Here is a 23,550-nt window from a genome sequence, read left to right as displayed (position 1 = left end):
TACAAACAGAAGTTACTGACTTATTAATTTACCATATTTAAGAAGTAAATATTAATTAATATTAAGAAGTAAATATGAAATATTGCGTTTCTAAAAAGATAAATGTTTATTACTTCAAATAACATAAAATAGTAAATGTTTTCCTGGATTGCAATGAATCTCTGTAAGCCCTCAGATGCCACCCCTGATAAGGAGCAGAACTGCATGAACTCCTCATGATTTCCTCTGATCTCTCTAATTATGGGGTTGTGTGTGTCTGCAGCCCATGACACAGGCCTGGTGACTCTGCAGGTGGCTGTCAGTAATCAAATCATCTCTAACTCAGTTGTGTTTGAGTATAAAGCTCGTGCACTGCCCTCCCTACCTTCATCACAGCATGACTGGCTGTCACTTGATGGTAGGTCTTCCTCTGTCTTTTTCTGCATTGTGGGAGGGAAAAAATGTGTTACTTTACTAAATTTGGAATCCATCTTGTGATCCCTGATTATTGAGCTACTTGAAGTAGGTGATTATATAATGGTGTCTTGGCCCAAGGCTTTTCTAATTATCCCACATTTTATTAAAAAATTAAAGGCACATCTGATCGAGATAAAGAGTATGTCATGAAGGCAGAGAAAGAGTGTGTGTTAATAAAAAATGTGGATTGAGGAAGGGTAAGATGCCGTTTAAAAAAATGTGTGAGGTTTGCTTTGCAATTGACCTCTAGGTGGGGATAGAGGGCAAGTTTAGCAAAGAAAGCAGAATTCTGTTGAAGTCTAAGCAATCACCACATGTGCTGAATAATTATTTGAGGTCAACAAGTGTGTTCTTCAAAGCTAAAGGGAGGGTAGACCACCCTGTAATTAGGTAGAATCTGTGTTTAAGGGCTGTAAGAAGGAAGAGCTTTTGATGCTTGTTTTGCCCTTTGTGCTTTAATCTAAGTTATGGCAAGCACAAAGGAGAGAAGCAGTAATTTATATAAGTGGTTAATACTTTAGGGTCAAGGAGAAAAGCAGTCTGGAAATAGTACTCTGATGACTTTGATGAGCTTTCCATGACTTAAGACAAAGTGAAGGTTGATTGCTCCTTCACATCTGGCTTTGCATAAAGTTACCATGAAATCAAATTGGTAATTGGCTTATTTTTTATGGAATATTGCAGTGTTTATTTTAATTTTTTTATCTATGCATATCATTATTTTTTTAAATCAATCGTAATCTTTAATCAAAATAACTTACCCTCCCATTTGCAACGGCATCTCGTCATGTGTTTACAGGCGTGAGGGCGGGACAACCTGTCACTCACATGACATCACAGCAATAGACAACATTCCAATCAATTCCCGATGGACAATCAAACCCTATTGAAATTAACAAATAGCTGAAGTAAAATAACAAAAAAATATAAATATTAAATGAAAAAATTTATTTTATTTTTTTAAACTTGACAACTAATTGAAATAAGTTGAAGTACTAAAATTACTAAAACTGAAATAAAAAAATAGCCAAATAGAAACACTAAAAAACAAAAACTTATTAAAAAAAGGCAAAAGTACAAAAAATTACTAAAATGAAAACTATAAATATAAAATAATACTCAAAAAAAATCAAAATACTATAATATTATATAAATAAATAAATTATATATATTATATATATATATATATATATACTATAATATAAATAAATACTATAATAGTATATAAATATTACTAAAATGACACTGATTTAATGTTCATTCCTATGTTAACTTGAAGTGTTTTAATTTAATATGAAGAAATTAGCATTAACCTAGATTAATAAATGCATAAAAAATATTGTTCATTATTAGTTAATGATACCTGATGCATTAGCAAATGGTAACAAATTCAACCTAAAGTTTTACCATGTAAACCATTAATACGTATGTAAAGTTTGTCTGTGAGAAGATGGGACAATAAGAAAGACATGTGACTCAGATCCACTATTAAACACTTACGCTGTACTGATTCTGCTACTTGCTTTATGCACACATCGGTGAACTTTACAGCGTCCTTTAGCTGTCCCAGTCTGTTAGTGATAACTTAAACACAAGGGTTTAAGTCTAATCATACCATCGCTGTGGGGGATTTGCCCTCTTTAAAGTCTGGCAAACCAAATACAATCCCACACACGCTTCAGTGCTACCCAGGCTGCCTCAAACTGGGGCTGTGGCGTCAAAGAGCTTATGAAAATATTGGAGCATATGGGCAGAGTGACACGCCTGCCAATTTGACGTCCGAAGCTCTAATCTGCTTGCTCCGATCAGGTGTTAGCCAAGACAAACAATCCCGAAGAATGATTTGGGCAACGAGGAGTGGCAGCCAGCATTCAGATACAGCATGTGTTTGACAAGCATGATGTTTGGAAAGCAGAAGACTAAACCAAACCAGTACAGATGATCACGCATTACAGTAAGAGGGACCAGGCACATGCGCTCACAGTCACACCAACAGATGCACTTACTGTATATCACTGCACATATTTATTAAACGGATGAATTCTGTGGATATGTAATCTAGGAGGTGTGTGTGTTACAAGGACAGGCTAAGTGCTCTGTCTCCTATGAGTCTGAGTAAAGAAGAGAGTGCCAGTGCCTGTGTGTGGTGCTGTTTGTCTGTGGAGGTGGGGGCGGGGGGTGAGTGTTGTTGCTGCAGTGTGCATTGACAGGGTAAAGTAGGGCATGGTGGAGGAGCCTGTGGAAAGGGACAGCTGCAATGCAGACAGCCCTTAAGGCAGAGAAAGAGCAACAGAGGACCGATGCCCCTCTCAGAAACATGTCTCTGTTCAAACAGCTCAACACCAGTCCATTCACGTCTCACAGGCAGCACACACAGCCAACCATGCACTTGTGACCTTCATTTATTTGTATGCACTACTTTAATGACTAAATTGCCCATAATATACTACATTCTCAACATTCACAGAGTTCTCAAGAACTTTTTCTTACTGCTCAGTGTTTTGTAAACTTAAGTAGCAAAAGGTTGGTCTATTGGATTAGTGGATAAGAGTAAGCTTAGCTGAATTAGAGTGAGTCATCAGTTGGTTTGACTTTAAGCACATCATGAAACAGTGCTGCCTGGAAATGAGGGTGTGTGGAAGGAAATCACAAAGTTTGAGATAGGACAAGTCTGAAGTTTTTTTTATTAGGCATGTTATTGATACACATTTTAATGAGTATTCCTAAGTATATGGAAAAGATAGTGCGCGCAGGCTATATAAGCAGTACATTTAGGACGTGGCCAACATGACACTGTTGTTTATCAGAGCCATAGCTATCATCATATTCAATCCAGTTACTGGATTTTGGGGTTTCTTCACTTGCTACTGCACTGACTCTCACTCCTGGTCATTAAACCACAGCCTGGTTTCTATATTGAGCTCTAGTCAAATAAAACGATTTCGAGACAAACCTCAGCGTCTGCTGTTTGACACTACATTTATCGTTTGCTTTCAGCTGTGCTCTGATGCTCTAATGGCACACAGCTGCCTGCCTTGATTTGTCATAATGCAGAAAGGGGGCGGGGCTTTGCTTCTCTCTGCAGCATTGCAGGTACAAAGCCACAGGCTGGAGTCATCGTGCACTGTAACCGTGACCAGTATATTGTCTTCATGCCAATTCATATTGTCCACCGATTAAACTGTGCGTCCAAATTACTGTTATTCTGTGGTCAGTCGATGCCGCTCTTCACACATTACTGCGATAAACCAGCATTTCTAGCGTATTTTTACAGCGGTTTATCACAATGCCTGTGATTTGCAAATATAGGGGAAATAAACAGTCGTTCAAATAGATATACAATTATTTGTCTTGCCTCGTACATTTACCGATTCCCAGGTAAAATTGTCCGTCACCTCCAAAAAGCGTTAAATATGTTTATGGGAAAATTCTCTAAGCCGGTCTGAGAAACTGAGGAAAAGTGCAGTAGTCATTATAAATGTGAAGGACAGTGTCACATGCTGTCTTTCCCATTAATAATTTCTTCGTTTGCTTCAGTTTTTTTGCTTTGTCTTCGTGGCTCGTGGAAAAACTAGGGCGTCTGTTTACCTGCGGCACGTGCGCAGCGTCTCCTCTCACGGAGATTCATGCACGCGCGCGCACGGGGGAGCAGTAGTCAATGTTGCCAAATCTTCCAAGAAAAGTTAGCGATTGCTTTGAAAATAAATACAGTAAGCGATTTCTTTTTATTTTGCTCCTGCTGTTGGTTGTTCATATATCACCATGGAGGGAGGCATAATGATTAATTAAAACATAAACATATACTTTTTATTAAACATTATTTGCAAGACTTGTTTGCCTAGCTTCAACAAAACAGGCCTAGTGTATTTTAATTTAATACATCCCTTTAGTAATATATATATATATATATATATATATATATATTCCAAAGAAAAGCGTGTTTTCTAGAAGAAGAACAAAAGCCCGAAACCCCGCAATCCACAATGCTGATATTTGCAAGGACTTTATTAAACAAAGTGGCTTATAATTAATGGACTTGGCAACACTTGCAGTAGCGCTGGAGTAAAGAGGGGCGGAGGAGGGGGGGGGAGTACGAGAGTAAGTGAGCGGGCTTTACATTTCTCTCTGCTCTTGCACGTCGCTTCTACACTTTCTTCTATTGTTGATTAGACCTTTTAGGATATTCCCCTAGTATAAAAAGGGATATTTATTTTGCCCAGTATTAGTAAATACAGGGACAAACTGCGTGTGTGAGACACGGCCATTTGGGACATTGTGGTCAGGATGCCGTTGAATGACATCTGCTTTTCCTAAAGACAAGGGGACCGTTTGCTTTGCAGTGCGACTCTCCATGGACAGTGAAATAGAAGGTTGGACATGTTCAAATGAACCTAGTGTCTGTGTGTTTGCAGTCTTGTCTCTAAAGTTACTACATGTGCTTAGCCCACTTTAAACACTTGTCATTTCCGTCTGTGGAAGTGAACCTTTACTTCAGATAGAGAAATGTGACGTTCTGTACGTTTTACATTTACACTCCTGCCTTTGCTTTTTCAGAAAATGAAAGAATATGTTCTTTAAGATAAGCTCGAGCTGATCTGTTTTGACTGAATTCGGTCTCTGCTGAAGCACTTCTTTTTGCAGTTTCCTGAACTGAATGTGTCAACTTCCAAAATAGACACAAGAACGCTGTTCTGAGAACGCTGTTCTTGAACATACATGTACGAGGCTCGTGGAGCAGACCACCTTGTTCTGGTTTTGAGGCAAATAGATAGTCAACGTTTTGCTATTTCATATATTATTCTTAGTAATGTCCTTTTCATAGTTTGAACATATTCACTAGTTCTCTAGCTGCATGCACTCTCATTTCTATCATCTTAAATAGGACATGACAAAGATCCGCTTGTTTGACACTTCATTGCACCAAAACATCACACGGCAAAAGTAGGAAAAACAGCTCATTTGTGAGGCGGTCGTGCCATTTAGTGGTTCTGTTAGATGTAGTCGTGACCGGAGTGTGTGTATGTATGTGTGTGTGTAACACACACAGCAGTCCTGTGATCTGCGCTCTTGATTTCAGCACCGAGGACAGCGACGCACGAGGCACGCGCTTAAGAGCTCGCGAAACATTCAAAAACACGACACAAGTTTGACAAACGAGCTTTATATTGGTAATGGTTATGGTTTGTGCCAGGAAAATATAGATTAACAATCATTACACTCGTGTGTATTGTTTTCCAACAATGTTCTGCTCAACAACCTGTTGATAGTGATTGAAATGTTTAAAAAGTTTCACCCATTTTTCTTGCATTACATACAACACGTCTCTAAAATCAAAAACTATTTACTAAATATTAGTGTAATAGACTTTATATTGACTGCTACATGAATCATAACTTAAGCAAATTCTATAAATGGTATCTATTTTAATAATTAATAATAATAAAAATAGAAACGTATAACAACTGCTGTATTTTCTATAGTGCTTGTGTGATGTCAATGCACAGGTCATAACGTTGCTTCTACAGTTATTGCTTAAAAACATTTCAGCAATAAATGTTTGAACATGAAGTTTACTGAATAACAAAATTTGAATAATATTTTTAATGCTTGAAAAATCCATCTCATGGGTGCTTGCACAGTGTAGAAAATTGCTTTTTTATCCTGAGGCAACATGATGCAGAGGGTTAATGAACTCAACAACCCTAGAGCTTCCATGGTTGTGTTACCTCTAAATTAATATTCCACACCATGTTCCATCCAGGACCTCATAAATTAGGCACTAGACACCTGTAATTTTTGTAATATTGGGATTTCAGTCGTGTCATATGTTTTGTTGCCGAACATTGCAAAGACAAAATTTTCAATACTTGTGAACATTGATTGACTGAGGGATTGATATTCATTCCATTTCTACAACACTGTCAGTTCTTTACAAGTGATATGCTTTTTTTATTGTTAATACATTCTATTTCATAGGTACTCAAATATTAAATTCTATCTCATTTAGAGTAGTGCAGGAAATGTCAGAACAGTTAACCTGAGTTTCAGAGAACCTCTGGTCAGGTTATTTCATATAAATTTGAGGTCATGACAGTCATGTTGTTAAGGAAAGGAGTCAGTTATGTCCTGTTATCAGTGTTTCTGCAGCTGTCATCATGCTCTGAATACCCATTAAGATTAGCCAGCATATTGTACAGTGCCAGCCTTTCTCGACCGATTGCACTCTCCCAGATCCTGCTCAGTTTACTTCATTAGATCTGAGAAACATGTTGAATCATGTACAGTAGCTAGTGATAGACTAGAAGAAACTTGATGTTTGACTTAGTGTACAATTGGATATTTTCTGTGGTCTGTCTGGATATTGGTTCAAATCAGTTGCTTCTAATATGGATTTGAAGCTTTTTTTAAGTGAAAGATTCCTTGGAGATGCATGAATTGATTCTGTCAGCTTCTAGCAGTAATTGGCCAAAATCCAGATAATATTTGTTGCACCCCAGACCAATGCAGAATACATTGTGCTTTAGTTGCTTCTATCTAACACGTGCCTCAAGGGCACAATCGTTAATTAGTGTTAAATCAGACAGCAGTAAGGGAGAATGGCACAGCGGCCCTCAGACTGTTAGAGGAACATTGAAATTGACTGAAAATTAGATTTGTTAAGGCTTGAGCTTGAGTTAAGGATTCTTTGTCTTTTTTAAACCAATGATAAGCCAGTTTAGTCACTGAAAGTAAAATATATAAGGAAATTACAGAAGATATGCTGATACCAAATAATGCTGCTGATGAAAGCATTTTCACTGTTAGTTTTATCACTGAAATATATTTGACATTGTACACTGTAGTCAGCATTGCTGCCCGGTTGTTTTGTATGCTTTGTCTGAATGATGACAGGGAGAGCTGAGCAAAATAGCTGACTCACATGAACAGTAAAGTCATTAATAATAGTATGAATGAGTCTTTTGTGAGATTTTTGTGGACTGGTTTATATAAAAGTTTGGAAAAACTACTCACAATACAGCTAGTCTGTATAATGATGTATTAGTCTGGCAGTACTGCCAAGCACGATAAAGGATTTTGTTAGTGCTTGCATAAACCGTGTCACACAATGGCACATGAAGTAGGAGATATAACCAGGGCATGTCTTGGAGGATGGGTAAAGCAGTTACTGTAGCTCATGGAGATGCCTGCCTGTGATTTAATTTGATTTGCTGCTGGTTTGTATGGAGATAAATTGAAGGGCTCCATTCGACCAGAAGGAGACCGCAGTGAAGTTTTTTTCAAAATCCATTTTGTGATTTGGGAAGCTGGTTAAAGGGCATTATATGCAACAGAACTTTTGTCCCATGTGCATACAGAATGTTATGCATTAGTCTGTAAAAAAATATATGAATACTTTACAAGAAGGTTCTACATGTTAATATTTGTTAATGAATTAATATGATAGAACACATATACAGCATGTATAAATCTTAAAGTATTGTTAATTGTTAGTTCAAGTTAATGCATTAATCCTAATGCATAATTTTCTAACATAAAAATGTATTAGTATATGTAAAGATTAGTATTAAGCAAGATCAATGAATGCTTTAAAAATACGTATATACTATAAACCATTTTGAAATAGTAGAATAGAAGCAGGGTTAAGGCTGTCAGTCTGTGTATTATTAGTGGTGAGGATTTTTCAGTGACTGTCTGCTCTTTATATGGTTACGCCAGTAGATGGCATCAAGTAGCTTTATGAGTGAGTCATCAGATCATCCATTCGAAAACATTGAAACATGTGACTGTCTTTGAGTGAATCATTTAATCATTCACTCAACCGATTTGTTTCAGACAAAGTAATTACCAATATCATGCCTAAAATCCTAAATATCAACATATTGCTTATTGAACTGTGGTATAAAATCAAGATTATGCACCCCATGTTTGTTTCCTCACCAATAAAGCACGTTCTCGCTGCTCTATGCTTGTGATAGACAGTAAATTATATCAGTACAGTGTAAAGTGTGTGTGACTAGCATAATGCCATGTCATGAGTCAGGCATGGAAAGTCTTCATCCCTTTATCTGTTTCATAGGACTAGTATGTTTCCAGAAGGGACACACACGTTAACCCATTTAATCACTACTAACCTTGACAGCAAAGCAACCTGTATGTAACCGTCACTGCTGGCATTACTACTAGAGCTTGAGCTTTCTTACACAGCCGGTCAGCTCGAGCTGAAGGTTCAGATCTCAAAATCAGGGCAGAAGAGCTCAACCTGTGTTTAAACACTCAATTCTTGTTGTAACACCTGGGAAAAGAAGAGGGTTTTTTTTATTTGTGTGTGTGCTGTGCAGTGATAGCATAGTACTCTCTGCAGCACCGGGAGTCAGTACTTGCTCCCAAGTCTAGACTGAAGGGGACTTGTTCTGTGTGAGCATTCCTGTGTTGGGACAGGGCACTTGCAGAGGCCTCATGCGGTAGGAAATAGTGCTGCTGCCTGTAGTAAAATTCCACTAACAGACATGGATGGAAATACAGAAATGAGCACATTTCCAACTGTGTACTTTCGATTTAAATAGAACTTTATAGGTATAAATAGTTATTTTAGATAAGAATATTATATTTTAGTATGAATGTGTCCTTGTGGTAGAAACATCTAGTCACATATTACTGTGTTTTTGGTTTAACTTACCACAATCAGTGTTGGCATCTTGAACTACAGTACAATGTCCACCAAGGCTGATATGGTTAAAGGGGTCCTATTATGCTTTTCTACTTTTTCAACTTTAATTAGTGTGTAATGTTGTTTTGAGCATAAAAAAGATCTGCTAGGTTACAAAGCTCAAAGTCAACTCCAAAGGGAGATATTTTATTTAACAGAATCCCCTTTTCAAGAACTACAACGAACGGCTCGTTTGGACTACAGCGCGATTTTTCCGGATCTTATGAAGTCACAATGGTACTCATTTAAATAATCCCCGCCCATGGAATATGCAGGACGAGGCCTGGCTGAGCTGCATTAGAGAAGACAGTGTTGTTGCTGTCAAAGAGACACTGTTTTTTCCAACACTCATTTGTTTTACATGACGAAAGCTGACTAACTTAGAGTGGTAAAAGTAAGGGTTAATGCCCGACGAGGTGTCCATTATCAGGTATTAATGGACGACGGCGAGGCGTGAACCGTCCGACGCGCAGCGGAAGTCCATTAATCCATTTGCCTCCGCCGAAGTCCATTAATACCTGACAGTGGACACCTCGAAGGGCATTAACCTGCTTATACCATGGTCACTTACGAAAGAAAGAAATATTTAATCAATTAATAATACTTTAATGTGTTTTAGAGTAAAAATCCTGAGGGTTTTTATTTATTAAGTCGAGCGCACTATTTAACATCTCCCGTATACAGGCGTTGCCAAGCAACGTGGCCACAGCGACCCGACCGCAGCAGTTGATCAGTGAGTTTGAGCCAGCACAATCATTTAGAACTGTCATCAGGCAAATTGACGGGACGCCTTTCCTAGGTGTACATTATCACTTTTTAATGGACACCCTGCAGCCAATCAGAATCGAGTATTCACCCAGACCATGGTATAAATGTATTTTAAACTCTGTTCCTGGACATTATAACCCCTGCGTTTATCTTTGTGCTGCACATTTTATGGAGAACAGCTTGTTTTCTGTTGCTTTTGTAAGCTCACGATTAAATGGTGGATAACATCGTATCTATAATGTATAAGAAAATTACAAAAAAACTCTGAAACGTCCTGTGAAATCCGTGCTTGCAAAGTCTGTTCATGTAATCCGTTCTACACAGTCCTCTTTTTCGTTAACATTGTCAGGGTCTGAATCGGGCTCGAATTGGTTTGAAATTGACGCCATCCTCAATATTTACACTCACAGTTATGGAGGGGCGGGACATTTCCCGAACACATGCTAAGCGCTACCAATCACAACACACTGGGCCAGCTAACCAATCACAGGACATTTCGTATTTCGGAAGGAGGGGCTTCATCGAAATCGGCGTGTTCGAGCCAGACTGGGAAGAGGTGCTGTAATAATTGTTCGTTTTTTTTTTGGAACAAACAATAATGAGAACATATTCTAGTACACCCCAAAAACAAAATCAAGACTTCGTAAAAGGCCATAATAGGACCCCTAATATGCTGCATCTCTTTGATTAGACTCTTCTCAGTCTTGAAGGTGGAGTTCTGTCATGACAACTGTCTGAGTGTTTGGCATAGGAATGGATATGGCAACGTTGATAGGTTTGGTCTTGGTGGAATAGATCTGCTACCCTGCTGTTGTTATTGCTGCTGCTGTTGCTGCTGCAGAGCAAGTGTGGGACTAGCTACTGCCATTACATACACAACATGCTGCTGTGAGAAAGTAAGACATGCTGCTGCTGTACAATAGCATACATGCATTACCCGTAGCAGATCTATACAGGTGGAGCTGGGGAAGGTGGGGGGTTTCTGAAAGCACGCTGCACTGCTACAGCAAATGCCAACCTTATTAAATTTGAAGTATTTGAAGATTGACCATGCAAGCTCATGGACTACTGATACAGCAGGAACCAATCAGCTGTGCCTTATAGAGAATGATATGATTGCAAGCTGTTTGAGTTAAGGATCTATCAGCTTGCACCACTTAGAGTTTCATGACAGAAGTTTATTTCAATATTTGAAAGCTGTGATATTTGTGCTTTCTAATAAGTTGATGAATGCAGTTTCTCATACTGACCGAATAAAGAAATGTAGTCACTGCACTCCATTTCAGGTTTTCCCTGCTCACATGTGAAAGAAATCCCACTTTGAGATCTCTCCATAGCAAAATTATCAACCCGTTTCTGCCACATAAGAAAAAAAACATGCTTTGATAATCAAAATTATGACATAAAAAGTTTAAATTATAACATAAAATTTAGAAATTATTAGATAAAAAGTCATTATGACAAAGTTGACATTTTTTGTTAGAATTATCACTTTTATCTCTAATTTGACTTTATGTAAATTCCTTTGTATCTCGTAATTCTAACTGGCATAATTTCAACTTTTATGTCATAATTTTAATACAAGATAAAAAAAAATTGTCTCTGTAATTTTTGTAATATTGTGAGTGTGACAGTATGATTGTTCATAATTTTGACTAAAATACACATCTGAGAGGAAAGACTGACCTACCCTTAGGCTTTATTGTTGCATTCATCTGTTTTTCTTCAGTCTTTCTAATAATATTTCACTAATTCAGTTTTTTCATTCTGACTACAAATATTATATTCGCACTGTATTTAACATTGTGAATACTTGCATTACTGGCTGGTAACGTGTTATGTTTGAGATGGAGCAGTATTAGAGATAATGATGCATTACCCTATAGTTCATAGTTCATTCTCACATGAATTGAGTGATAGATACAATTCACGTCCTCTGATCTACTGCTGTTTCATGCTCTTATTCTGCTCAATGCGAGATGAGAGGGTGAATGCAGATGGTGGTTTCAGCTGGGAGAGCCTCTGCCAACAGCACTCCCCCTTCCCTCCACTAAATACCAGCCTATGTCATCCAGCGGAGCTTAACTCAGGAAGGGGTTTTTCCAGAATACCATTATTCTAGAGAGCTGGGGTATTATTAACCACCTGATGGCCAAGCATGGGGTTTTGTGATTGATGAATAGTTCAGGATAGCAGCATACTACCATACTGTTCTATAAACCTGCAATATACAGTTTCCATATACAGTTTTCTGTATGCAGTACACAACAGAACACACTGCCTAGTGCCTAGAATACTATATCCCACAATGCAATGCACTCAACTTGACTTTCAATTTCTAATGTGACCCAAAAGTAACATCACATGTGCTTTTAACACATTTTTCATCATTTGATTAGATTGTTAAGATGTTTTATCACAAAATTGCATGTACAACGCTAATAACTAATTTATTTCTAAAACAACAACTGGATGCCACTCAATGAACTGAATATGCATGTAATTTAGTCATTTGACAAAATTGTTCCAAACTACATTTTTATATTAATAAAGTGTAGCATTTAAGAAAAAAACAGGCAGTATTCAGTGTACATGTAGATTGTGAAGTATACAGTTTGTTTACATGTATATACAAAAGCAAGTATTATGTATAATCTTTAAGTGGGCACTGTAAACGTTAACAACACAGAAAGATGGTAACGGACGCCTACATAGCACTTATATCTCCTTCCATAGAATTATATATTAATGCAGTACATTATTGCTGTGGTTTATTGCAACAAATGAGTGCAGTCGCATTTGCTCCCATTACTTCACTCTCAGCATTATAATACAAGCAAGAGCGAGGTAGATCGAGTGAGAATCCACTAGGCTATTTTAGCGAAAAACAGAGCATTATTATCTCTGTGTTTAATCCAGGTGTGTTTGTTTGTGTATATGTGACTGTATAAACAGAATCCTCACAGATACAGAAGCAGTTCCTAAGCTGAAAACAAACACACACTCAGTCTTCAGCTCCTGACTCATCAAGTCTCCCACAGGAATAAATAGTGAATAGACCCTTAATGAAGTTCTCCTCTCATTGAGCTGTCTATCAGCTCCCTCTCTTTCTCTCTCAGCCATTACTCCCCAGGATCTCTCAGCTCACATACACAACGTATGTCTGACGTCCGTGAATGTGACTCATTGCCTTATTCTAAGAGAAGGGATGAAAAGAGGATGAGAGAAAGTTGTGGTTCAAGGTTGTGTTAAAGGGAAAGGCAGATTCTGAAACGCTTAAACAGCTGGAGGCAGTGTTGGAGGCAGTTTAGGTCAGCTCACACAAGAAGGCAGTCTCCAGAGAGAAAGATATGATGACATTGTCTTAGTCCTTTTTTACACGTACTGTGAGTGGCACATAATCATTTTGTATTCACACTTAGAAGTATCCCAGATATGATGCAAAAATAATGTTTTGGAGTTATTTTGGCCATGTTGCACATGCTGAACCCAGCAGAAAAAACCTTGAAAATGCACAATAAACCTATGAACAGTTTTGAAATATAGGCTTCTTTTTAAGTTACTTGCATATCATTTGAAAAAGTCTTTCTGTTCAGTAAATCTGGCAGAATACACATGATTTATAGCCATTCTTTTGGGTTTGAGTGCAGTTCTTCAGTTTAATTTACTAATTGGCTTCATCACTGTCTCCTCTCCACCAATAAGCTAGTGTGTAGTGGGCGTTCTGGCACAATATGGCTGCCGTCGCATCATCCAGGTGGATGCTGCACATTGGTGGTGGTTGAGGAGATTCCCCCTTCCATGTAAATCGCTTTGAGTACCCAGAAAAGCGCTATATAAATGTAACAAATTACTATTATTATTATTATTATTATTATTATTATTAATTAGCTAATTTATTTTTGGTCCCGTTCCTAGCGTAAATTTTTAAGTTTGAAAAAAAAAATTCTGATTAATTGTGGGCACTTTTCCTGCTTCTCTTGATTAAGAGTAATTGTCTGAGATATTGGTGATACTGTAACAACACGGACTTAAAAACACAGACAAACATGTTAAAAATTAGCTTATTAATATTAATAAGCTTCTCTCAAAAGCTAAAACAGTGAATTCCTAAGTTTTTATAATGTAGAGTGAGTTAATATATGATAAATTAAATCAGGAAACTAGATAATGTTAAAATAATAAACTTCCGTTAACGTCGTTCTCTTGATTGTTGTTCACATGAAAGTGCAATAATTCTGATGAAATGTAAAAAGTAAAAACAATCGTGATAAATAATCACAATTATAATTTTTGACATTATATAATATAATTGATTATCAGTTTAACATTATCGTGCAATCCTAATACTTCCGATAACCAATTTATACTTGATGGCCATTATTAAAGAAAGTAGTGTGTGTTGGCAGCTCAGCATCAGAATAGGGAAATGATAATATAACGTATTCTTCAACATAAAAAAGAAAGCAAAAAATATGGATTTCTTCATTTAATATCTGCTCTCGTGCCTATTGGCTGTCACATTTGTAGTTTATGGAGAAATAGGAAGGTGTTGCACATGTCACTGTGTTGCTTCAGCTCTGATTGGTGGCCCCCTGTATGTGGCCCCTCCCCCCAACCCCCTCTCCCTCTGCAGTGTACGTGTGTGGCATTTCGAGCTCACACGCGCAGCAGGTGGAGATGACATCATCTGCACTGCAGCAGACTGCAGCACTGTGTCTGAACAAAGACATGTCAATGCCGCTGCTAACTGGTGCTCGCACGGCCTCTCTGTCTGTCTCTCTTGCCATCTTTGTAGCTTCCATCTCTCTCTTTCCTGGCATGGTATCTGAATGAAGACTTAACACTGACTGCACACAGACTGAAGCCCACTGATTCAATAAATCATAGTTTAAATGAAAGGTAATCATGCAAGTCCTCACCCAGCAGGGTTTAGTAATGGTCGTTGTAAAGGCTTTGAGGTTGGGTTAAGAGATTTGAACAAATCCCTTAACTTTGGAAAGTATACTGCAGAATTTTTGCTGTGAACATGAATTAAACCTTTTCTAAGTAGCTGTAAGACTTTTTGCCTGACTGACAAGGTAGCCACCCAGCAATTCCCTTGTAACCATTCAGAACAAGTTAGTAACTGCATAGCAACTTGTTAAGTTACACTCTAAATACTTTAGCAATTGGCATAGCAATGCACTGCTAACCATCCAGAACACATAACATTTGTTTTGGTGAGTTATGCATAGGCTCTTTCAGCAGCACTTTAGCAACTACACGGAAAACCATAGAAACTACAAAGCAACATGCTAAAAATCACTCAAGGCTGGACTTATGCTCAGATTGTTGCCCTGATTTGCAATCTAGACGAGTCAAAAATAGTTGACGAACTATAGCTAGTAGACTGAAAGTAAAACTTAAGTTGATTTCAGGTTCTTCCAGTTACTGAAAATTATTTTTAATAGTTTTGGTTAACAATAACAACACTGGTAGGAACAGAGCCAGTCAAGGTTGCTGACTCTGGGCCATGTGTTGCTTCATTACAATACTCCATGACCTTTACATAGACCCTAATAATACGTTTGTAATTGAACTAGTAGCACAGTCGGAATAAAAAAGTCACATGTAACCACGTCAGTCGGAATGAATGGGCCAAATCTGATTAAAATTGAATTCGGATTGTAAGGGGTGGTTTAAACCTTTTGTAATCCGATCGAGGGGACATATAAACACTTGATCAGATTGAAAACCGAAACTGGGTTCTATTACGTAGAAATGGCGTAATACACGTGGAACTTGCTGTTGTTGTCGAATATAGTGTCATAAATGACTGTCGTGTCTAAGATTCTCCTTCCACTCATTGTCTGTGAGGTGGAACGTCCCACCAGTCTTTGTTTCGGACTCTCATCCACAGCCTTGTTTTGGGTGCGGGAATGAGCGTTTTTACTGCTTAATAAATACGCAGCACAGCACAAAGCTTCATGTGCTCGTCGTCTTCTAATAGAGTGGTGCAGGTATGACGTTTCTTTGTAGGTCAACCGGCAGTTAGCATCACACTGGTTCCTTCGACAAAAGCCCAATAGGCAAAAAAACATGCTCTGTGATCAACAACAACATTGATAGTTACTATGAGTTAGAATAGTTTATAAGAGCACAATTATAAGCATAATGAGGCTGTGAAAGCATACGGAGTTTACCTGTTATGTGTGATGACATTTAATCTCCCCGACTGCCTCTGTAGTTCCATTTACAGCCACTTGTTAGCAACCGCCTTTTTCAAGACACGTAACAGAAAAAATAGTAATTTAAAAAATCACAAGTGGGGTAATATTGATGTATTTTTATGTCGTAGTATAAAACGTGAAAGTGTCTTGAGCTTGTGTTCACCATAGACCTTATTTCAGCCATTTAACCAAAACCCCATTCAAAAAACCCATTGACATCGGCTAAAATGCTAACTCGCTTCCGCGTTTTGCGTTTTGGCCTACAAAGTGATGTCATACCTGCACCACTCTATTAGGACCCAAAATAGATAAATATTAAGTCTGCAGTTTAAAACAAAGAAAATAAGCAATTTAGGAGAATAGTGTAGCAAGGTTAGACGTGGGGGAAGGAGGAGACGGGAACCGGCGAACATTCAACAACTTTATTAATGTAAAATAACCAAACAACAAAACGAAAGTAAAGACAGCAGCCCCTCACGGACGACTGCTGTCATATATAATAAAACAAAACACAACATAAGTCCAGGCCTGTTCCTCTCTCGATCTTCACTGTCGTCGCTCCGTGAGATATACGAGACCGGTGCGTCGCGCAGGTGTCGCTTATCAGTAATCACGCCACCGGCCTCGCGCCGCTCTCTCACGACCCTCGGACTCGTCCTGCTCGCCACAAATAGTATGAGGAAATATTATATTAGTGCAGTGTGCGCATGTCTTTATTCCAATTTGAAGCTTGTGATATACACATATAAACGCTCACATCAACCCGACCACTTTATTTAGCGTTCATGTAAACACTCGGATTCATCTGCTTAATAAATGATGATTTCATTCCGATTGAAACAGAAAGTGTCCATGTAAACGCAGCTACTGTAAATGACTGCTGTCCTTTCGGCAACCACACTCTTACTGAGTTGTCAAACAGTGTGAATTTATGTACATGATTACTCTTGACATTTTCACCAGGCAACCAAACACTATCTGTTTGCTTTGTGGTGTTCATGGCCCTCTAGATTAATACTTTTGTTTAGTCAAAAGACATAAAATATTGCTTACTAACTACATTAGAATGGGCGATACAGATTTTTTTTTTAACCTTTTTGCACTTTTGTCGTCTCTCAATGTGCCTCTTCGTTCATCAATAAACTGACACTGGAGCAAACCACAGCCCAGCATGCCCCTGTCGCCTGGTTACCGTGCAGCTGCAGGTTGCCACAGAAACAGGCTTATCAGTGAGAGACACATACAGTTCTCAGTACTGGTGCTGTAATTCACCTGTGCTGGTCCCAGTTCTCATCTTTTCCATCTGCACAGTGAGCATTTCTGATTGACAGATTACATGGCCATGTTTAGTGTCAAATCCAGTAAGAAAACCAGCTTGATGTGTCTGGATTTGGGTTACAAAGTAACTTTGTAAGCATTTAACTCATCCTACGTCCTAGCAACAATTCAGAACACCTTAGCAACCCTATAGCAATGCCCTGGGCACCCTTGCATAATGGTAGTGAGGTTTGCATGTGCAGAAAATGTACAAATCTAGTTAGGAAGTACAAATTCCAAACAAATCTGTGTATGTTCACTGCTGTGTTTTTGAAGCCGAATGTGTTGATGTGCCTCATTAATGATTCCATTAATTTACAATAATGACTGCAATTACGGAAATGGTGATTGATAACATCAGACTCTGTGTCTTGATTGGAAAGCATAAGGGTAATGACTGAGTTTTAATTAAACATCCAATATAGAATTTTGCTTGGGGATGTGAGCTAAACCAGAGAAGAATTTATTTCAGACCTCAGTGAGTGCGGTTTACAGCAACCATTTGCATTGCAGAAGTGTGAATTGTACAATCATTAGCGAATTTCGTTCATTTAGATCTTTTATTTTATTGTTGAACTAAAGTTGGAACCCAAGTGGTTAAACTGATAGGAATTTTCCTCTGCAGATAACCAGTTCAGAATGTCCATCCTGGAGCGGCTGGAACAGATGGAGCGCAGGATGGCTGAGATGGCTGGTCAGCAGCAGCAGGGCAGTGGAGGAACAGCGGGGTCTGGAGGAGGAGGAGGAGGGGGGAACGGAGGCGCTAATAGCCAGTCTCAGGTACAGCAGCACATCAGTAATTGTTATGTGTGAGATTAGAATGTATTTTAAAACGGCAACAAGTATGTTCAGCCATATTGTAAAGTCTTTCCATTGTCCATGTGTATGTATACCGGTATATATATACAGTATATATTTATGTATGTATATATACACTTTTGTTTATTATGTGTTTGTTGATGGATGGTTGTTATTTCATGTTTCCCAGTTTTGTTTATAGCTGCCATGATTCAGCTCATAAAAAACATAGTCATTTAGAAACTAAATGTAATTTGCATTTACAATAAACAATATTAAAATTCAGTTACATCACTTAGATGAAAAGTTTTGCATATTGTAATAACATGGTGTTTATTAAAACCAGTTTTGTGAGCCAGTTGAGCCAATTTATTATAATGATTGTTCACAAAATGTTCATCGCTGCAGCTTTTCCTCTCATAGATTATACAGTAGCTTTTTTTTTTTGAGCCATAAAAAATGATGCAGAAAGCAATGAAATTTTGTGAAAGATTGTGACGGTTCATTGAGCTTGTGAAGACATGAAGCACTCCATTTTCTCCTGCAGTGTATCTCGGGACAGGCAGGAAGCTCTTTTGAGAGTCGTGTGGTGGTTGTTTGTGAGAAGATGATGAACAGGGCCTGCTGGGCCAAATCCAAACACCTGATTCACTCAAAGACCTTCCGGGGCATGACCTTGCTACACCTTGCTGCAGGCCAAGGCTACGCCACCCTCATCCAGACTCTCATCAAATGGCGGTCAGTTAAAGCGATAAGAGCACTCAGATCTATCTACTGTAGATCTGTGTGTAAATATGTTTTTGTGTTATTTCCTCTGTCATTGCTAACCATGAGAAATGGTATTATCTTATCTAGCACGAAGCATGCAGACAGCATTGATCTGGAACTTGAGGTGGACCCTCTCAACGTGGATCACTTCTCTTGCACTCCACTGGTATGCTCCTCAAGCAATTTTAATTGAACTTTGGTGCATTTGACAACTCCATTGCGCCGTATTTGCTTTTCTTACTCCTCTTTTTACTCTGTTTCCTTGTTGTAGATGTGGGCTTGTGCTTTGGGTCATCTGGAGGCAGCAGTGGTCTTGTACAAGTGGGACCGGAGAGCACTGGCAATCCCAGACTCTCTAGGCCGCCTGCCCCTCTCCATCGCCCGCTCCCGTGGCCACACCAAGCTGGCGGAGTGTCTGGAGCAGCTCCAGAGGGAGGAACAGCAGCAGCAGACCCCGTCCTCCTTACCCCCTACCTCCAGCATGTCTTTCTCTCCCAACCCTGACATCCCCACCTCCAACAGCTGGATGGTCAGCTGGGGCAGTGACAGTATGGTGACCCCCAGTGGGCAGAACACTGGTACTACCACCACTACTACAACACCTTGCACCAACCAGAACCCTGGTGAGAACCTCTAAAGTAGTTAGTTTTACTGCAAGATAGTAACAAAAAGTTGCTAATTGCTTTAAAGCTATTTAAGGGGGCATTTTCTTATGGTCACACTTTAGATTAGGGTCCAATTCTCACTATTAACTAATGACTATCTACGACTTTTGCCTCAATAAACTCCTAATTACTGCTTATTAATAGTAATTAGATACTTGTAAGTAAGGTAGTTGTTAAGTTTAGGTATTGGGTAAGAACTGGGTAGGATTTAGTGATTATATGTGCTTTATAAGTACTGTCTTCAGCATTTCTTGATCCTTCAGAAATCATTCTAATATGCGTGATTTGGTGCTCAAGAAACATTTCTTTTTATTATCAATGTTGAAATCAGTTGTTCTGCTTCGTTTTTGTCAAAACCGTGATGCATTTTTTCAGGATTTTTTGATTAATAGAAAGTTCAAACAGTATTTATTTGAAGTCTGTAACATTATAAATGCCTTTACTGTCACTTTTGATCATTTTTATGTATCTGTGTGTATATATATCAGAAGTACGGTATGAACCAATTCACTAAAATGAATCAGACTTTCCAAAACTAAATATAAGACTGATGGGAGATGTTTTAGGAGAGCTCACTAGGCTACTAGTTGAAAAACACTACTTGTAGCTCATTACTGTTTTGAAATCAGACTAATGCTTCTTTACTGAAAATATTATAGCAGATTTGCTTGCTTAATGTAATACTTTATTAGCCTGGATCCGCCCTCCTACGTACTTCCGCTCAATTTTCATTTTCCTTCAGTACTCCGTCTGGGTTTGCGGTATATTCGTGGGTTTTCTCCGGACAAATTTTTACCAGTCCAATCAGCGAACAGAGGGAGTGGCTGAGAACGATGACGTTGAGGTCGTGCGCTAGTTTGAGTTGTAGGGTTACGTCACAACCAAACGTTAGCGATTGGTTATGGCAGATCCAGAGTGGCTTAACGCTTGTCAATGGAGAGTGGCCTGACTCTCTGTACAAATGAAATGTATGAGAGTCTGGTAGGACCAGGCTAATACTTTATAGCATTTGCTTCAATGAGCTGTACTTGCTGCACAATCTAATTCTATCTTATTTATTTTTTTGATTATAACTAACAGAACCTCATAGACAGAGCAAATATAATGGACATATCATCTCCGTCCTCTCCTCTGTGTGCAGCTCACTCTCTCTTTCTCTTTTGTGCATAGATTTGAGAAGACCGAGATCAGAGCCCTCCAGCTACTACAGCAACGAGTGCCAGCAGGAAATCCCCCTCGCCAAGAAACACAAGCCCAACCCAGAGCTTGTGCAAGCACAGCTGGAAAAGCCCATGTCGGTTCCCTTGAACATGGAGCAGCAGACACATAAACTGTCAACCAGCCCTAAGACCCTCGCCTCCACCCCATCCAGCCCGGATAAGAGCGTCTCTGAGGAGGGTTTAGGGACAGGGGGCATCCCACAAGCCAAGATGGCCTCTTTCCGTGGAGGGCATAAATGGGGCACTAGAGAGGTGCTCAGGAAGGGAGGCATCAGTGGCGTAGGGAAGGAGAAGTTGGCCAGCCGATTACGACAGCGCGGCGAACCCCTCAGCATGCTGGGAATGGTGGAGAGGGAGATTGTAGACACAGAGATGCTTTCTTACAAGGAGGATCTAGAGAACCAGGACTGCCTCTCTCACATGGAGGACCTGCAGGTGAGAGAAGTGCACATACACAAACTCACACAGTTCCCTAAGCGGCACTCACTCACAGTCAGCCAGCCTCATTCACACCTGTATTGATGCATTTGTCAGTAAATAGGCTCAGCAAACAAACACGGCTACAAGCATTGAGAGGCCAAGGGGTATATAGAGCACCATCCGTCCTGCTGACATTTGAAATAAGCGCTAGAGAGCCGCGGTCACAGCCCCGCTCTCTGCACAGACCTTCGTCACCACATAATACACTTCTGCCATTGATTTGCTCCTATTGCCAGGAGTTAGTCCAGCCCCATTCATCTCTGTCACTCTATGGGGATAGAGGGGCTGTTGCAGCGTGTTCCTCCAAAGTAAACACCCCGGTGCTTGATTGATCGGCTGGGTTAGCAAGTGTGTGTGCTTTTTGTTACACTAGAAAGTCAGTGCTTGTGTAACATTGAATGCATGTGTTTGTTTTTGCTTGTTTGTGCGCCTCACAGGCGAATATGATGAGCCTGGCGGAGCACATCATTGAGGCCACTCCGGAGCGCATCAAGCGGGAACATTTTCCAACCGTGGAGTCTGTTCCTCTGGACAACAGTGGCCTCACCAACACCATGAGCTGGCTGGCCAGTTACCTGGGAGACGTGGAACACCTGCCCAGCATCATCCACTTGAGGTTAGCCAACGGCTTTTAAAACGCATACTTTAATATACATATGTACTGAAATGCACGACCAGGGTGGGAAATTAACTTTTTTGCCCAACCACAGTGACTGGTGAATGCAGAATTTTACCAGCCACTCCAAATTTTTACAAACCTTTTTTTTTTTCAGTTAAGATATATTTCAGATATATAGCAAACATATACAGCATTAACATCCTTTTTTCAGAGAGTCCCATTTAAAATAACTATAAGTTAACTGAGTGAAAACGGATGTAGTTATACCTCTTTTTGAAAACACAAAAAAAAAACAGTAAATGTAAAGTTTCTGTTGCACTGTTTATGTTTTCAACATTAATAACAGTGTTTTTAACACTGACAATAATATGATATTTTTCTTGAACATTAAATCAGCATATTAGAATGATTTCTGAAGGATCATGTGACTATGAATAATGGATTAATGGTTGCTGAAAATTCAGCTTTGCCATCACAGGAATAAATTAAATTAAAAAATATATTAAAATATAAAAAAGTTAATTTTGTATTGTAAAACAATTTCAAAATATTACTATTTTTTATTGTATTTTTGATCAAATATATGCAGCCTTGGTGAGCATCTTTCAAAAAAAAATTATAATAATAATAATTTGTTGATTTGACTGTATAGCAGCCAAAAATATTATTGCGCAAATGTGAGCCTGTAGTGCATTCACATTCTTAATATACATTTTAAGCGAAGAGCATGATGGAGCTGAGATGTTCTGATGTTACCTGCGTTTGCCTAGTGGCGGGTGTTAATTTTCCACCCTGAAAATTAAAGGAAAAACAAAATGTATGCCTTAGCCCTGCTAACTTCATATATGTATGTGCCTGTTTTGTTTCTGTGCAGTCCCATATACAGTGAACCCCTGACCCCTCCCTCCAACCCTAGTCTGAGCCCGGGTAACTCGCCCATGCGCGAGGGCCCGTTTGAGAAGCCGACCTTGCCCGCTCCAGCCGAGTGGAGTGAGTTTCTCAGAGCCTCCAACAGCAAAGTGGAAAGAGAGCTAGCCCAGCTCACGTTGTCGGACCCCGAGCAGAGGGAGCTCTACGAAGCCGCACGGCTGGTGCAGACCGCTTTCCGCAAGTACAAGGTACAGGCCAGTGGCTCGGGTGCCACGCGCTTGTGTTGATGTGTGAATAGAGACAGGATGTAAACGTCTGTGCACAGGTATTGGTAGGAACGAACATGGGACGAACACTCTGTCTCCTTCCTGCTTTGTCCTTCCTTTCAATTTCATTAACACACAGACACAGAGTAGTCAGTCCCCACAGCTTCCGCATGGGTAAGGTGGCTTAACCAGCGCATGGCCTGGCTTATAAGGAGCGATTGCTGCCTCCTGTGGCTGCCTGTAATGAGTTTCCACAAAGATTCACCAGCTGGCCAAACTGGCGGCTTGTGCTCAGAGGCATCTGGTCTCTCAGCACCCAGCTGCACCTAAGCAAGAAGGGCGTCTTTTCTCTATGACTTTCATTCTCCTGCAAGTGAGCAGCCTAGTGGCCGTCTCCCATGTGT

At 39.4% G+C, this 23,550-nt stretch overlaps 1 protein-coding gene across 1 annotated transcript in view; it reads left to right on the top strand.

Annotated features, from left to right (window-relative positions):
* camta1a (calmodulin binding transcription activator 1a) overlaps positions 1-23,550 on the top strand; it is a 424,467-nt gene that overhangs the window by 393,801 nt on the left and 7,116 nt on the right. Inside the window, 8 exon segments of the mRNA XM_084099066.1 lie at positions 263-397; positions 18,086-18,240; positions 18,806-18,996; positions 19,114-19,192; positions 19,298-19,649; positions 20,862-21,346; positions 21,829-22,007; positions 22,885-23,128. Coding sequence (XP_083955192.1) covers positions 263-397; positions 18,086-18,240; positions 18,806-18,996; positions 19,114-19,192; positions 19,298-19,649; positions 20,862-21,346; positions 21,829-22,007; positions 22,885-23,128 — 1,820 coding nt within the window.

This window comes from Abramis brama, assembly GCF_963993115.1.
Source record: "Abramis brama genome assembly, chromosome: 22".
Classification (NCBI taxonomy): domain Eukaryota; kingdom Metazoa; phylum Chordata; class Actinopteri; order Cypriniformes; family Leuciscidae; genus Abramis; species Abramis brama.
The sequence above is the reverse complement of the archived record's forward strand: the minus strand, read 5'-3'. Positions and strand labels throughout refer to the sequence as shown.